This window comes from Tribolium madens, unplaced genomic scaffold, assembly GCF_015345945.1.
Source record: "Tribolium madens isolate multiple individuals breed KSU strain unplaced genomic scaffold, Tmad_KSU_1.1 Scaffold_19;HRSCAF=116;Tcas5.2_LG9, whole genome shotgun sequence".
Classification (NCBI taxonomy): Eukaryota; Metazoa; Arthropoda; class Insecta; order Coleoptera; family Tenebrionidae; genus Tribolium; species Tribolium madens.
The window spans coordinates 16,692,342-16,709,085 of NW_025400983.1; the positions used below are offsets into that span (position 1 = coordinate 16,692,342).

The 16,744-nt window shown below is 31.1% G+C and overlaps 1 protein-coding gene and 1 pseudogene across 2 annotated transcripts in view; one reads left to right on the top strand and one right to left on the bottom strand.

Annotated features, from left to right (window-relative positions):
* Positions 1 to 243: 243 nt before the first annotated feature.
* On the top strand, positions 244 to 2,706 carry LOC123011897 (annotated as a pseudogene).
* Positions 2,707 to 3,852: 1,146 nt separating this feature from the next.
* The window catches only part of LOC123015472 (potassium voltage-gated channel subfamily H member 8), a 34,928-nt gene continuing 22,036 nt past the window's right edge, over positions 3,853 to 16,744 (bottom strand). Inside the window, exons 5-15 of one of the 2 annotated variants that reach the window (XM_044415210.1) lie at positions 14,095 to 14,273; positions 13,809 to 14,037; positions 11,065 to 11,222; positions 9,505 to 9,703; positions 6,782 to 6,964; positions 6,533 to 6,732; positions 6,219 to 6,468; positions 5,193 to 5,464; positions 4,979 to 5,139; positions 4,696 to 4,933; positions 3,853 to 4,641 (exon numbers count right to left, since the gene is read on the bottom strand). In XM_044415210.1, the coding sequence (XP_044271145.1) occupies positions 4,090 to 4,641; positions 4,696 to 4,933; positions 4,979 to 5,139; positions 5,193 to 5,464; positions 6,219 to 6,468; positions 6,533 to 6,732; positions 6,782 to 6,964; positions 9,505 to 9,703; positions 11,065 to 11,222; positions 13,809 to 14,037; positions 14,095 to 14,273 (2,621 nt within the window). In that variant the 3' untranslated portion in view covers positions 3,853 to 4,089. Of the gene's footprint in view, positions 4,642 to 4,695; positions 4,934 to 4,978; positions 5,140 to 5,192; positions 5,465 to 6,218; positions 6,469 to 6,532; positions 6,733 to 6,781; positions 6,965 to 9,504; positions 9,704 to 11,064; positions 11,223 to 13,808; positions 14,038 to 14,094; positions 14,277 to 16,744 lie in introns of both variants that reach the window. The other variant, XM_044415209.1, reaches the window with a different exon arrangement.

Sequence of the window (16,744 nt, forward strand, 5' to 3'; positions counted from 1 at the left end):
CAGAGCACAAAGACAAAAATTGAAATTGCAAAATGTAAAAAATTACACCTACTTTTTTATTATCAAGTTATAATATGTCATTTAATTCAATTCTGGGAATACCCGACGGTGGTATAGTCATAAATACTACGCAGGTGCAATTTTTACCTGTTGAACGTAACCACTAACAACCAATCAAAATCAAGCACACGCTACGCATGCACTCCCTAGCGGCAAACGTTGTAACTTTCACAGTAAAGAAACATGGCGATTATTGTTTACATTTGTCAAAAGTGAGTGAAAATAAAATTGGTTTTTTTATTGTTATTTTCAATTTACACAAGAAAATTCATAGTGTGTGGTCATTGAGGCATTAAAAGGAAAGGTTTGGCGTAGGTTTTAGCTCGCAATTCGAGAAGTAGTTAAAGTAAAAAATTACCAAATTATTATTTGTTTACAAGTAAATATAAATATCTAGTAAAAAAAACTAGTATCAATTTGGTACTATAGTATCACAACTGGCAACACTGTATGTTTAGCTTCGGTACAGTCGCGTCGGTGACGTCACGTCTAATAGCGCGTCATGATCAAGTACATTTTCATCAAATTAATACCATGGTTTCCACTACCTGTGCTAATACTATTTACGAACAGATCAGTGGCGTACGCTTTACCTCGAAAGTAACTTGAATAAATTTTATTTGGAGAACGATTAAATAAAGAATTTTTTAAATATTTTTTCCAGCATGTTCTCATTTAATACTACCAAGGATAAAATTTTGTCGGTGCATTTAAGAATTACCCTGTATAAACAGCACAGTTATTTGGGTGACCAAAGAGGTCGTTTAGATGAGGATATGAAGCTAGAGTTTAATTTGTTTCAAAAGGGTGAGAAACTTAATTTGGATAAGGAAGGTCGATCAATTAATTACCTTAGAGTTAGATGAAAACAATTTGCGACATGCTTTAGACAAATTAGTAAAATATTTGTATATCCATTTCAAGAAAAGGGTGCTGATATTGATAGAAGAATTCGACGCTCCTCTTATAAAGTTGCTACATAAGTCACAAAGTAGTAAACTAGAGGTCGTAGAGAGGATCATTGGGTATATCAGGCAAATGCTCGGTCTCGTTCTAAAAGGTAATGAGAAGGTGTTGGGTGCCTTGATTAACGCCTGTGTTTTATTGTCAACAACTATATCACCGTACGCGAACAATGTTCCTATTTGTCCATTCCTAGAAAATCATGAATTCTCTGAATATTATGGATTTACCAGGACTGAAGTAGCTGATTTGCTAAAGATGCCTTTATTCAAGGATTTTAATAAAGCCGAAATTTTATCATATTATAATGGCTATAAAGTGCTTGGCAGGAATCTGCAGTTATATAACACATATTCTGTTTTAAAATATCTCTAGGATTGGAAAGTTAAACGGCAACGCGCGAAACATGAAACTGATAAGAATCCAGATATCAAGAAGCACCCACCTAGATCTTATTTATTTTAGTAGCCACGGGATTCAATCATTGAACAAACTGTTTCCAGTTGGGGGTCTTAGAGACAAACTCAGTGATATTATCACCAAAAGTACTGTAGTGAATCCTATGTATATTCGTAGATCGACACCACAAGACGTTTTAAAACTAATGGACCTGATGTTACAACCTAGTGATATCGATTACGAACATGTCAATTTATTCCTCCAGTACATGAAGGATCGTAATACGCGCTATTAGTGTGACGTCAGCAAGGTACGTGACTGTACCTTTGAAGCTAAACAAATAAAAGTTTATTTCTTGAATCCTGGACGTGTCAACATTTCTGTAATTTAATCTGTTCTAACCTCACCTTCTGTGTACGTCAAAAATATGTTTACAGCATTGCCAGAATGTTGCAAACGACAGGAGTGGATAGGTCGTACCAAAACAAAACAAAATAAAATATATTAGCATTCACATAATGTGTATTTGGCTGAGAATATAAATTATTATTTGTTCACAAGTAAAAAATATATAAATATCTAGTAAAAATAATCTAGTATCAATTTGGTACTCTAGTATCACAACTGGCAACACTGTATGTTTAGCTGCAGTACAGTCGCGTCTGTGACGTCACGTCTAATAGCCCGTATTGAAAAGAATCAAAACTGGGATGTTTACGCTATACCAAACGGTGAAGCCACAGACGAAATTATTAATCAGTTTTGTGATAAATCGTTCTACATGACCAAATACAGTATTAGTAGCGAGATGATTAGCAATACGACGGCTATAAATGATCTAGATAGTGACAAACAATAATGAATCATTTCAAAAGTTCCCAGATTCCATTGCAAGCTTACTTTCTGGAGGTTTCAAGCCAAAGAATTATGATGAGCTTAAGGCTGTTCTCTATACTTTATGTATAAACGAATTCGATCCATTATGTCAAGACAATAGGAAAAATCGACTTGACTTACTGTTTATAAGAAAGGATGGCACAGGAATAATTATAGAAGTGAAGTTTGATCAAACTGATGCACAAGCTGGTCTCAAACAAATTTTTGACAAAGAGTACAATAAAGTTTTTGAAAGAGAGAATATTACAAAAGACAAAATATATATTGGGCTACACTTGAACTTGAAAAGTAACTGTCTACGGTTTTGCAACATCTAATGATGAGGTTGTTGAATCTTTCGAAAATATTTCTAAAGACAAGCTGATCATAAAATCCAGTAAATTTTAAAGGATATGTATCATATAGCTTAGTTCACATAAATCCCTTATATAACTTAACTTTTAGACGTTCTGTCGGATTATAATAAAACGAAAATTTGAAATTATCGTTTATGTTAGCTAAGTTGATATACAGGCTGCGCCAGAACTCGCGCCCCAGAGAAAATTTTCAAGTAAAATAAGATACCAGGAGCATGAAAAAAATGTTTAAAAAATTCTATCTGTCAAAAAATTTTGACATATTTTTTGACATTTGACATTTTTTCATGTCTATTTAATGATACTGATGATTTTGTATATGTTTTTTTACAATTATTTAGTAAAGCTACAAAAATTTTGCCAATAAAAGCCGCAAATAACATTGAACAGAGATACAATTTAGGATACTGCTTCCTTGTTTCCTCTTTTAATAGACTGTAGCAAAAAAACGTAGAAAATAATTTTTCCAACAGAAATAAATAGAGTCAAAGTGCAAAATTTAAACTCTCATAACTTCGAAATTTTTATAGATAAAATTTTTTTAACATTTTTTCCATGTTCCTGGTATCTTACCTGACATGGCATTTTTCTCTGGGGCGCAAGTTCTGGCGCAGCCTGTATTTCTGAACCATTTTGTTAATTATGTTACAAAAATTTAACAAACAAAAATTTAAAAAAAGGTCACCGTTCGCCGATCAGTATAAATGTGTCGATGTGATCATAAATACAATTTTAAATTTACTCTTTAAAAGCATATCAGAAAAAAACATTTTATTCTTCGACACTGACAAAATTTACGGTTTTTCTCCCGTGGAAGAAAGTTTTGACAACTGTTTAGTTGTCAATACAAAACGTTAGATTATTTTTAACAAATTTAAAGCAAGTTTAAGCCTTGTTGAGTCTAATTTGAATTTAAAATGTTGTATTCAGCTCGTTTGAGTGTAAGTCAAACACTTTATTAAACCTCGTGGATGATAAACCACTCGTTACACTCGTGGTTTAAAAATCGACTCGGTGAAATAATGCGTCCGATTTATACTGAAACTCGTAGAATAAATAGCTATAATTACGTTAGTGGCGACCATTTGCTAATTCTCCTATCAGAAAGGTCAAGTAGTATTAAATAACAAATATGTTATTACTAAAAAGAGGTTTATATTTAATGATAATAATAAGAATATACAAGGAGCGAGTTCCAAGATTCTAGGTAGTTTACTATATTTTTAATTTCTACAGTAAAAAGTTTTATTAGCAATACTTATTTTCAAAAGCAAATATTTACAGCAACAACCCGTTTCGTAGAAATGACTAGCTATTAACAAATTACAATTTTTAAATTACTGTTACTAGGCTAGTAACTTTTATGAAATGGACTTCAGATATTATCACTGTTTGTAGTTGAACGAATATACTTTTATATGTTAGTATGATTCGATTTTTTAAGTTGAAACGATGAATTTTCAGAAGGTTTTATTCGCGATTGTTTTCGATTTTGATCCCAAAGAAAAGGACAACTTTCATCTTTTTCTTCATCATTATCTTCAGTAACTGCAACTGCTCTCAATGGACTAACACAAGAATTATTCTGAATATTTAGTTGCATTTGTCCTCTATTGTCCGGAACACTGTAGCTTTTCCGGATCAAGGATTTCCCTAATCCCTGATAATCTAATCCTAACATTCTAAGAAATTTTAATTCATTCTGTTTCACAAATTTTTGTAAAAGTTCATCGTCAGTTTGTGTTTCTTTATCAATACACACTGAGAAAGACCGAAATGTCAAAGGTGGAGATGACGACTCTTCCCAGTAAAATATTTCTGGTGGATGTGAAGTGCTTCTAGCTAAACTTCCTATTCCAGAGCCACTATGATGCAGATTGGGATTCGAATGAGCGGAATAATTAACTGACCCACTGTATAAAGACGATATTGTCATTTCCTGAAGAGTCTGAATAGCATTTCGCACCTACAATAATAATTTTTAATTACTTATTTTTTTTTTTTGTAACAAAAAAAAAACCTCCGTACTAAGAGTTGTTACGTTTTGGTGAAGAGTTGCAATTTGGTTATCTAAACTATCAACACTGTTTCTCGCATTTTCAACACTACTATTCAATAAACAATTGACATCTTCAAAAGAATTCTTTTTTATTTGTTGGGGCAATACAACACTTCTTTGTCGTTCGACACGTTCTCTTAACATGGCTAGATGATTAGTTGCCACTCCACCTAAACGGGGGCGATGAAACTCTGGCAACCTAAAATACCTTTTATTGTAAATCAAATAGTTTTTAATTGCTTACGTCATGTTATGTTTGGCTTGTTGAGAAATATTTTTAACGGCATGTAAAGGAGATCTGTTGAGAGATAAAGACGACGTTTCTCTTTCTTCGTGCAATATTTCGTCATCTTCACTTATACTAGGCAGTGTTAGGGATGGAAAGCCATTAGGATCCGATTCTTGCTACAAATGAGAAGCATTCAAAAGAATTTAAAAGGCAAATTCAGCATATTTACCTCAGCTTCATATCCTTCTCTGACATTAAAAGTTAAATCATGCTGAATGTCGTTTGCAAATTGCTTCTGATATTCTGGGTACAACCTAAGTACGTCTACTAATCCCTGCATATGAATGCATTTCAAATCGCAATAAGTAAGTGCACGCACATCGCTACTTGATTTGATGATTATATCGGCTGAAGTACCTATTCGAGATACGTCTGGAGGAGGACCACTAGAGGGATGCTGCAGATGAAGATTAATATCGCTTCCTACAAGATCACCTTTGCCTGTATGGATACAAAATATATTTTCCATTAGACATCATAATACATCAAAATTACATATTACGTTGTGATTAGATGTGGATGAAAATTTTTAAATAAAAAAGATGTAACGGTTTTTGTATTAGCGTTCACCACTGCTCCGGTTTCGTTTGATAAGCACTTGTATTGCTGGGAAGCTCTTTTGGCAAACAATAATTTAAGGCACCATGAATTTGAAAATAAATGATGAAAATAGAGTTGAGATACCCAAATCCCAATGCCTCAAAGAGTAGAAAAACTAGAAGAAGTTATACAATAAGCCGAGGTCCAATGAAGCAACCACCGAAGTTTGTATATTATTTTATTAGCAATCATTCCCTAAACAAAAGAAAGCCAATGAAGATTTTATCTAATTTTAAAAAACGTGTTGGGAAGTGACCATTTCCCAACCTGAACTACCATATTATGTATCAACTGATAAGTGATAAGTGACAACTTTCCAACTTGAACTGTACCTATATTTCATATCAATTGTTAAATGAAATTGAAATGTCACACTTTTCAACTTTTCACATGCAAGGTAATTTAATAAATAATTTATGATTCTGAATGAAAGATATTTTAGTTTTTCTTTCAGAAGGTAACCCCCAACACACAAATTGGTCACCAACCATATTTTTCAGCACAACTCAGTATTTTTAACGCCAAAGTCCTGTCGATTCCGTTTTTGATAATTATAATCTAGATAAATAATACGAGTATGAGTGCTTAAACTTACCAAGAATAGCAACCACCATATCATCTTGAACAACTTCCATAGATCCGTTGCAAATATAATAAATGTAGTTTAGTGCATCTCCTTTGTGAATTAAGTACTCGCCTGGAGCACAGAAATTGTTTCTAATGTGTAAAGAAAGAAGTTTGAGGCACCCTTGGGAAGCCTCTTCAAATATCGGCAACTGCAAAATTTCTCGATGAAGGTGCAGGGAGACATCGCCTCGTAATTCTTCAGGAAATTCTTTTAAGGTCTATAAAAGAAATTGAATTTTTTTTCAGTACATTTGAAATAGCAGATTGTCATCAAAAACTCGCCTCGTGAATGTCTATACCATGATTGAGGGACCATGTGGTCTGGAAATAATCTTGCATCCGTTGCTTCAATTCCTTTGGTATTTGATGCAAAGTAAAGAAGTCCTTCAGGTCCCGCCATTTGGTTTGGTAGAGAGACCGTCTAGAGTACATCCTCTGTATAATGGCCGTAACATTCCCAAAAACGACAGCATGCATAAGAGCTGTCCAACTTAAATAAAAATTCTCCACGTTTACAGATTTCATACTTACCACCAATTAACATCACACATATGCTGAAAATTTTTTCGCTTGTGGTGTTGGCGCTTACATTACCAAAACCAACGCTAGTTAGACTTGTGCAAGTAAAGTAGAGAGCTGTAACGTATGCATCTGTTTTAGAGACGTTGGCTACATCGGGAAGTTTTAACCGTTCTGCTAATGTGTGAATCCAACCTTTAACAAAAGCAACATTTCAAAATTTTAAAATTAAGAAAATAGAGTAGGTAGGAGTTGGGTGTTTTTCAATATATTTTTACATAGCTACTTAAATATTCCACATACAGCAGTGTATTTCTCGGTAATTTCAAAATGTTTTCTCAAGTCGTAACTACAAAAATTTAATTATAAAGGTGTTGTTCAAAAACAGTTTTTTTTGGTTTTAAATCGTATGTAATTTGCAAAATTCTATAGGTCGTTTGATAATAGCATACAGAACAAAAAAGTGTTATTATTCTTTTTTGCAACCGTTACAGGAAAACAAATACTTGCTGTTATAAAGTTTCTTATTGGAAAAGTTTCTTGAAACTTTTGTTTCCTGTGTGTCATGATATACAAGAACAGTTCAGATATTATTACTTATAACGATGGTGCTTTAATGAAGAGCTTTAATACCTGTCAAGCAAAAAAAATCTCTTGTCTTGGACTGTAAATTAGTTTAGAGTTGTCGTGGAAAAAAGTATATGAATAGCTGTCAAATTTTGCCTATTATTTCAAAACTACCCTGTATATGCATACATTCTCCGGAAACTATTTGTTTGAAACTACGTTTTTTTTTTAAATATCTACATTTAATGTAACTATAAAATGTTTCGAAACAAATATGTATCAAAACAATCGAAAATTATCGAAGTGTCTTGAAAATTTGTATCGGAATGTATATTCAAACAAAATTAAAAATAAATTATAAAATTTTAATAAGAATTACAAAAGTTTGTAACCTTTAAAAATCACTTCGAACATAGACTTTGTATATCACTTTTTTTATGGGATTCTGACCGGTACGGTCCTGTTGTAGAGAGTATCCAAACTGCCATCAAAATCTCGACCGGAAACATATTATTACAGAGTAATACAACTAGCAAAAAAAAAATTTTGCAAATTCTGAATCAGTTAACCTACCTCCTCTCATTAAGAAAGGTAATTCACTGGCCAGAGAATTGAGAAGTTATTATTAATTAAATAAGTTCTAGAAAAACTATAAATTTTTAAAAACCAGTGAATTTTTGAGAATTTAGAAAATCCTGTAAAATATTTCTAATATTTACCTACAGCCCTTTTTGGAATTACCTAGGACAAAATTGTTAGCCACTCTCTGAGTTTCTTGACATAATTGACGCCATTGGAAAATAAAAACAAAACTCTATGTGTAAAAAATATAATTATTTTAATAAAATTAATACATTCATACCTACATTTCCATTAAAACTGACTCTTTCCCCAAATGTAAATAAAATTTGTCCTTTAATTTTGATTTTGTGTTAAAATTAAGTATGATCAAAAATTTGGTATTACATTTTTATTAATTTGGTTTTAATAATATATTTCTTTATATGTATACTAGCTTGCACCCGTGACTTCGTCCACGTAGATTTTCGATATAAACTTTTGTTAATTTCAAAGGTGGAATGTAAAGTTAGTCTGTTTATCAATTTTTTTTTCTTGATTCATCAACTCAAAACAATGCGGGAGCTGAGGGCTGATTTTTAAGAAAATAATGAAAGCGCGTTACAAACGCTTACACCCCGTTTCACCTCGTTGAATTTTCGACTACACCCTCAAAAGTCAAAATTTTATTTTTTATGTTTATAATTTCGTTTAAATATTTGCACCCTATTTCATCCCGTTATACCTAGGTTAGTTTTTGAAAAGTGCCTGATTAGTGCACTTCACTCTCTAAGAATTATATTTTCCAAATTTTATCTTCGTTTAAACGTGTACACCCCATTTCACCCCCTTAGAAACTAATTTTTAAAAATCTCGTCTTAGTGCAGCCTTACCACCGCCAAAGAACCTATCTTCCAAATTTTATTTTCTAGCTTTGTTTAAGTGTTGACAACCCATATAAATATATTAAAAAAAAAACTTCCTTAGTGTTCCTCTACACCCTCCAAAGAATATGTTCCCTAATTTTTTTGTTTTTATCTTCGTTTAAATGTTTACACCCCGTTTCGCTCTTCTTAAAAATTGTTTTTCAAAAAATCTTTCCTTAGCGAACCTTTACACACTCTAAGGAACATATCTTCCAAATTTCATGTTTCTATCTTCGTTTAAATATTTACACCCCATTTCACCCCCGTAAAAATTGATTTTCAAAAAATCCTTTCTTAGCGGACCTGTACACCCTCTAAAAAACATATCTTCTAAATTTGATGTTTCTATTTTCGTTTAAACGTATACACCCCGCTTTACTCCCTTTATTAAGGGAGTATACTTATTACTTTTTTAAATTCTCGTCTTAGTGCACCAAAGCGCGAATTGGTGCACATCGCAACTGTGCCTGCCGACGAAATGCCGATGCGGTCGTTTCTATAAAATCCAGTTTTGAAAAAAAATTTATGCACATTTTCGAAATTTACAAAGGTCGGTAATAAAACGAGAACTTTTAATTGAGGTAAATTATTTCTAACTTAGTTTTAATAAAAGTCTATTATTATTAACTAACTTTTATTATTAAACTTTAATTAAATAAAACTCGCACTGACATTCAAACTTACCTAATTCACTCTCTATCTCCTTTTCAGCAATCACATACCAAATGCAAGCCAACCAATGTGCCACTAAAGTAAACGAAAGCATAAGTAAAGTTAAAATCATTGCACTATACTGCGAGTAGCGATCCATTTTTTGAAGAAGTCTGGCCAAGCGAAGAAGTCGAGTTAGTTTGATAAGATGAGGTCGAAAAGGGCTCGATTTCTGTAAGCATTTTTGCAATTAGAAAAGTAGGTATCAGATTTAATTAGTAGGTATTGATGAGTTTCAACAACAATGCGTTAAAATAGTGCTCTGTGAGTATTCAGAAGTCTTTTTTTTAAGCATACTCACATAGCCTTATTTCTAGTTTGAATAAACAAAACATGTCAATGCCTTGATTTAAGTGTTAGTGATAGAAAAAACTCTTACGCATATAACATATAATTTAAGAAATATCTATTATTCTAAATTTAATTTTATCGCAAAATTTGAATTTTATGTTAAAGTAAGTGTTATATTTACCACAATTTTGTAGTGCTTTGAATAAAAAATAAGTAGCGATGTCGCCGCAAATTCTACCGTTTTGTTGCCAACTCAAACAGTTATTGTTAATCCCACTGTATGCAACAGTGACAATTTAAAAACGTTTATTCACAAATGTCAAAAAAGTGTCACTTTTGTGTCTATACACAGTGATTTAAAAGGATCAAACAATCGCTTATATTTAATCAGATTTGCTTTTATAATTTTTCTAAGCCGCGTGGTTTTGAAAATATGAATATTTAAAGATAGTTCAAGTTGGCACCGCTGCACCTTGTGCCATCACTCAATAATTTAAAACGTTTATTACTATACTCGTAGAAAGAAATTTTTGATGTGCTGATACCAACTTTACCTGTTCAGAAAATCTCTACACATGAGGAGGTTTTTATACACGTTTAACTTATATTATTCTTAAAATCTGATTTTCCGACAACCATATACAAAAGTAACTGTTTCCATACAACGAATTTTTAGAGAAACTTGTTGGTTCTAAAAACCACCAGATTGATTGTGTGGTCCTTTTGACTTTTTGAAATTCACTAAAAGTACTAATTTAACTGAATGTTTTACTTTTAACTATTATGCAATGGCCCAAAAGTAGACCTGTATGTTTGAAGTCAAATTGCATGGACGCAATTTTAACCATTTTAAACTGCTCATAATTAGCATAACTGACTACAAATCGTAAGGGTGTAAGGTTCTTGAAACTCTTTATTTAGATTTAGATTTACAGATCTTTCAAAAAATATTTTCAATAAAATAAGGTTTGGCAAACGTAGTATTCCAAAAAAATATTAAGATATTCTAGTTTATCTGTATTTTTATTTAAAATTCACCCAAAACATTAGGAATTCGGAAATGCTATATGTATATTTACTTCAGGTAAGTATGTCAAAATTCAAACAAATATTCAGTGGTTTTCTGTTCCAACCGTACTGTAATTCGTGGACAACGGTGAATTAAAATTATGATACAGTGGGCAAATTCTTATATTTAAAAATGAGTGTAAATAGATTCAAAAATTTGAATTCAGAAATTACCTCTTCACCGTAAAGTGCATACAGTAAATCGAATGGCAGTGCTGCAAGCATATCCACGATAAACCAGGTCCTCAAGTAGTTGAGAGATATTGCTTTCCAGTTGGATACGACTTCTCCTTTTCTATTGACATAGGTTGTTCGAAAATTTAATAATATATCTAAAACAAAAATGCATTGTTTTAGTTAATTTTTATTTATCTTTAAAAAAGTAAATTTTTCTCAGAAAACTGATTGCAAGTGTAACGAAAAAGTATGTTTTAGTGGGCAACAAAACTGTAAATTTCTTTAGCCAAATATGTTCTCTGACAGGAAAAAAAGTGTGGCAGATTGTCATAAGTGCAATTATTTCATGCAATGAAGTGATTATGTTAACAAAGAAAGTATCTTAACACTTGCGTTTATCTACTTTTGTTAGATTTGGTTTTATTGTCATTAAGTATAAATCACTTTTTTCTCCCTTAGGTAAATCATCAAACTGTTGAACAATATTTCAAATAATCATAATTCAAATTAGGTACTAACAAACAGACCTACGAGCACTGTTACGAGTATAAAATAGAACGTATTGTTAAGACTTTTGATGTGGAATTGTAGATAATAAATGTTTTTATAGTAAAATCTATCCATTAATACATACATTTTGTATACAAATAAATAGTAAAAATGCATCTACATGATGTGTTCTTAATATTGCGAAAAACTGCAAACACATTCCACATCAAAAATGAACACTAATTCGTTAAATAAACGATAGTCCTATAAAGCTTCGTCACGGGCTAATAAAATTTCATGGATAAAAAAAATTAAAATCTACAAAGTGTTAAAAAAAAAGTTTGTATATTTCAGGAGGTAATAGTATGGACTAAAACAAACAAAAAAGTCTTAATAAACATGAATCTGCAAAGTAATTGTTTCGGAGATATCAAAAATTATTCGTTTTTTGAAACATTTATTTACAGTCTGTTCAAACAAAAAAGAGAAGCTTCTAGTACAAATTCTAAAAATTTTCATATTTGATATCTCCGAAACCGTTACTTTGCGGATCCATGTTTATTAATACATTTTTGTTTATTTTGGTCTATATAAGATTTAATTTTTTTTTAACATCCTGTAGTAGTCTCTCCAAGACCACTAGAGTTATTTTCATAATATTTTACAGGCTTTGTAAGCCATTGAAAAGGCTTATTTTATTTTTACTCTTACAATCAGCGTGCGGTTGAGTACACCACTGGCTATTTTTATTATTTTATTTTTTATGTGTTATTCCTTGATGTAGAATATGGAGTTGCAGTTTTTCGCAATATTAAGAAAACATCATGTAGATGTTCTTCCTGGTATTTTTAAAAAACATATAACTTAAATACAGACCATATAAAAAATGGCACACCAACTCAATGATAGGTGGTAGAAGAATAATTACATACAGGATGTTTCATAACTTGGTCCCCCAGAGAAAAATGCCAAGTGAGATAAGATACCAGAAACTTGGAAAAAAAATAAGAAATTCTATTTAAAAGAAATTACATTATGAGAGTTTAAATTTTGCAGTTTGAGGCCTTTATATACATATGAATCTTTTTTGTACCTTTCTTTACTGAATAATTATAAAAAAAAACATATACAGGGTGCGCCAAACTCGCGCCCCAGAAAAAATGCCATTACCAGGAACATAGAAAAAATGTTAAAAAAAAAATTATCTATAAAAATTTCGAAGTTATGAGGGTTTAGAGTTTGCCCTTTAACTCTATTTATTTCTGTTGGAAAAATGATTTTTCAAGTTTTTTTGCTACATGCTATTAGAAGAGAAAAGAAGGAAGCTGTACTCTAAATTGTAACTCTATTTAATGTTATTTGTGGCTTTTATTGGTAAAATTTTTGTCCCTTTACTAAATAATTGTAAAAAACATATACAAGATCATCGGCATCCTTAAATAGATATAAAAAAATGTCAAACGTCCAAAAATAAATGTCAAAATTTTTTGACAGAGATTTTTTTAAACATTTTTTTCATGTTCCTAGTATCTTACCTTACTTGAAAATTTTCTCTGGGGCGCAAGTTCTGGCGCAGCCTGTATAAGATCATCGGTAACATTAAATGGACATCCAAAAACTGAAAAAATTTTTTCATATTTCTTTTATCTTAGCTTCCTTAGCATTTTTCATTGGGGCGCGATTCTACTCGTAAAACATCCTCGATAAAGTTAAAAATAATGAAAAAATTATACGTATCTAACAGTTATTATTGAGTAAAAAATAATAAATAAAACTAGATGTGGCAATGTCGTTAGTTAAAACTAATACATAGTGTTGACATCTGCAAACAGTAATTTTTGCTAAATAAATAATTCTTTAAAAATTCAAATACATACTGCAAGATACTAAAAATAGATGCAAAAACAATAATCCCTCATTGATATACTATAAAACGATTAATTAAAATAAAATATAAAAACTTGAGAAAATGATGTAAGTTGAAGAATTTAACAAAATATGTTTGCAGCTTCAAATTTTGTAAAATATGAGATCAAATTTTTTTCAACATTTTTCTTCCAATCTACCACTGAGTTGATGCGCCACTTTTTGAGCGTCCTGTATTTAAAAATACCTTTTTTAATATTCCAAAAAAGAAAGAATACATACATACCTTTAAAAGTAAAATTATAGTAAAAATTAAAATGAAGACTATATTCAGTAGAATACTCTAAAGAAAGTAACCCAAAAATATGTTAGAAAGTAAAAATTACCTATAAAAAACAGTGCTTCGACAATAACATCCATAATGACCGACGGCCTTTCAGAATTCAGAAAACTAGCGTTGTAAGGAACGACAACAGCAACATAAAACGTAGCCATCAATATAAGCCAGTCCCATCCGTTTTTAAACATACCATAGTGAGATATAATAAATCTACTTTTTTTTATTGCGGAAGTTTTGTATTCGGGCAAAGGTGCTGGGGTGGAACTCAACAAATTCTGCAAATAAAATATTTTTAATTATTTTTTTGCAATTTCTAATAAAAATACATTTACATTATTTAGTTTTAATTTACTTTTTGCCTTCTCAGGTTTGTAATGACCTGAAAGCTGATATAAGACGGCTCTTGAACGTCTTCGTCTATAATTTGTAGGTGGAACCTCGGGATCGAGGTTACCATTGGCGTCTGGAACGAGGCAAGGGTCAGCACTTCGGAAGCGAGCTCCAAGAACGGCTGCTGTATATAACGATTTTAGCAACATGTAAAACAAATTAAAACCAAAAAAAATAAAAAATTGTAAAAATTTCATAACAATTCTCTGGGTTTACTACTAGGCATTCATCACATTTAGCAAATTTCAGAATACAAATCACCACATGTTCAAAATACGCATAAAGCGCATTTTCTTGTGTGCAATTCTAAAAATTTCAAGTCAATTTATTGCAATTCAATGTCAGTTTAAAAAAAAAATGTATTCATTGCCCAATTACAACAATAAGCCAAATTTTAATACAAAATTATAATAAAAAGCATAATAAAGTGACAAACAGACAAATTACAAGTAAAAATAAAAACAAGACAATCATACCCGATCAAAAAACAGTTCTAAAAAAGCTTTTTTGATACTAGAAAGATAAGAGACATCAATGTCACACTCTTCAGCAACTAAATTAAAACATTGACACACAAAATATTTAGGCGATTTTGAAATGTTGCTACGACAAGTAGGAAGGTAAAAAGCAGATCAAGTAGAGCAGGAAAAAATAAGGAGATTCAAAAAACTTATAAGAAACAAGCCCGCTTAATTGACCCCTTGCTGGCTTAACAATAATAGATAATGCATTTATTTCATGTAAGTGAGTTTATATTAAAATCTTGTAAAAGTCACCTCCTAAATTTTTTTCACAACTATTACCTTGTTTACAAGGTGTTTCAAAACTATCGCCCTAAAGAATAATACCAAGAAAAGATACCAGGAATATGGAAAAAATGTATCTATAAAAATTTAGAAATTATGGGAGTTGAAGTTTTGCACTTTGACTTTATTTATTTCTGTTGAAAAAATGATTTTCTAGGTTAAAAAAATTATCTATAAAAATTTCGAAGTTATGAGTTTAAATTTTGCACTTTGATATTATTTATTTTTGTTGGAAAAATAAGTTTTTTTGCTACAGACCATTAGAAGAGGAAACAAGAAAGCTGTATTCTAAATTGTAACTATGTTTAACGTTATTTTGTGGCTTTTATAGTCAAAATTTTTGTACCCACCTATACTAAATAATTATAAGAAAACATATACAAGATCATTGGTAGTACTTAATAGACATAAAAAATGTCAAACGTCAAAAAATAAATATCAAAACTTTTTGACATATGTATACAGGGTTATTCATAAATATGAAGCAATATTTGAACCTCAAAAATAACCCATAAAATGATGTTAATTTAAATAATAACTCGTGTCCTATCTCCACTGATAAGAATTTTACAGCCCTCGGAATGAGGGTATGAAAATTTGATTTTTTTGTAGTAACTTTGAAACTATTTGACCAAATATTATAAAATTTGGAAAATTTCCCTGTGACAACATACTCTTTGAACTGGTAATCACGAAAACCGGATACATCCACTCAATTTCCGCTTCGAGCAGTTGCAGGTCACATTTTCTGTGTTTTTCCATTTTTTTGCTCTCTTAACACCAATTTTTTATTGCCCAAATAGATAGAGTAATCAATTTCGAATAAAAAACGTATAACCTTTAATACCCCTAAAATGAACCGTTTCAAAGATATTTTAATTTAAACTAAGGACTGCACAACGCTGAAATCAAAAAATAGGGATTTTGAATAAGTGGTATCCACGGCAACCAATGACCATGGTCACAAAAATCTCTACCAGGCATCTGTTAACTTTGACGATAAATTTTTGTGAATTTTTTATAAATTAAATGCTACGAGATCGATTTGGATTTATTGTAGATTACGTTTGGAGTATGAAGTAAACTCTTTTATTAAATATTTTCAATTAATCGCCCAAGAATCGTCCAATGTCAAAGTTGACAGATGCCTGACAGCGATTTGTGGGACCATGGTCATTTGTTGCCGTGGATATCATTTATTCAAAATCCATATTTTTTGATTTCAGCGTCGTGCAGTCCTCAGTTTAAATTAAAATATCTTTGAAACGGTCCATTTTAGGGGTATTAAGGGTTATGCGTTTTTTTATTCGGAATTGCTCTATCTATTTGGGCAATAAAAAATTGGTGTTAAGAGAGCAAAAAAAATGGAAAAACACAGAAAATGTGACCTGCAACCGCTGGAACCGGAAATTGAGTGGATGTATCCGGTTTCCGAGATTACGAATTCAAAAGGTATGTTGTCACAAGGAAATGTTTTATAAGATTTGGTCAAATAGTTCCAAAGTTATTACAAAAAAATCAAATTTCCATACCCACATTCTGAGGGCTGTAAAATTCTTATCAGTAGAGATAGGACACGAGTTATTATTTAAATTAACATCATTTTATAGGTCATTTTTGAGGTGGCAAGACTTTTATTAATCCAATTAGTTTTCCACAGGTTGCTTTTAAGTATTCCACGTGTTGTTTCCAAGTAACGTGTGAGTCAAATATTACACCTAAGAATTTTGTGGATTGTTCTTGTTTGATGACTTGATTATATAACTTCAGTGTTGCTTGATTATAC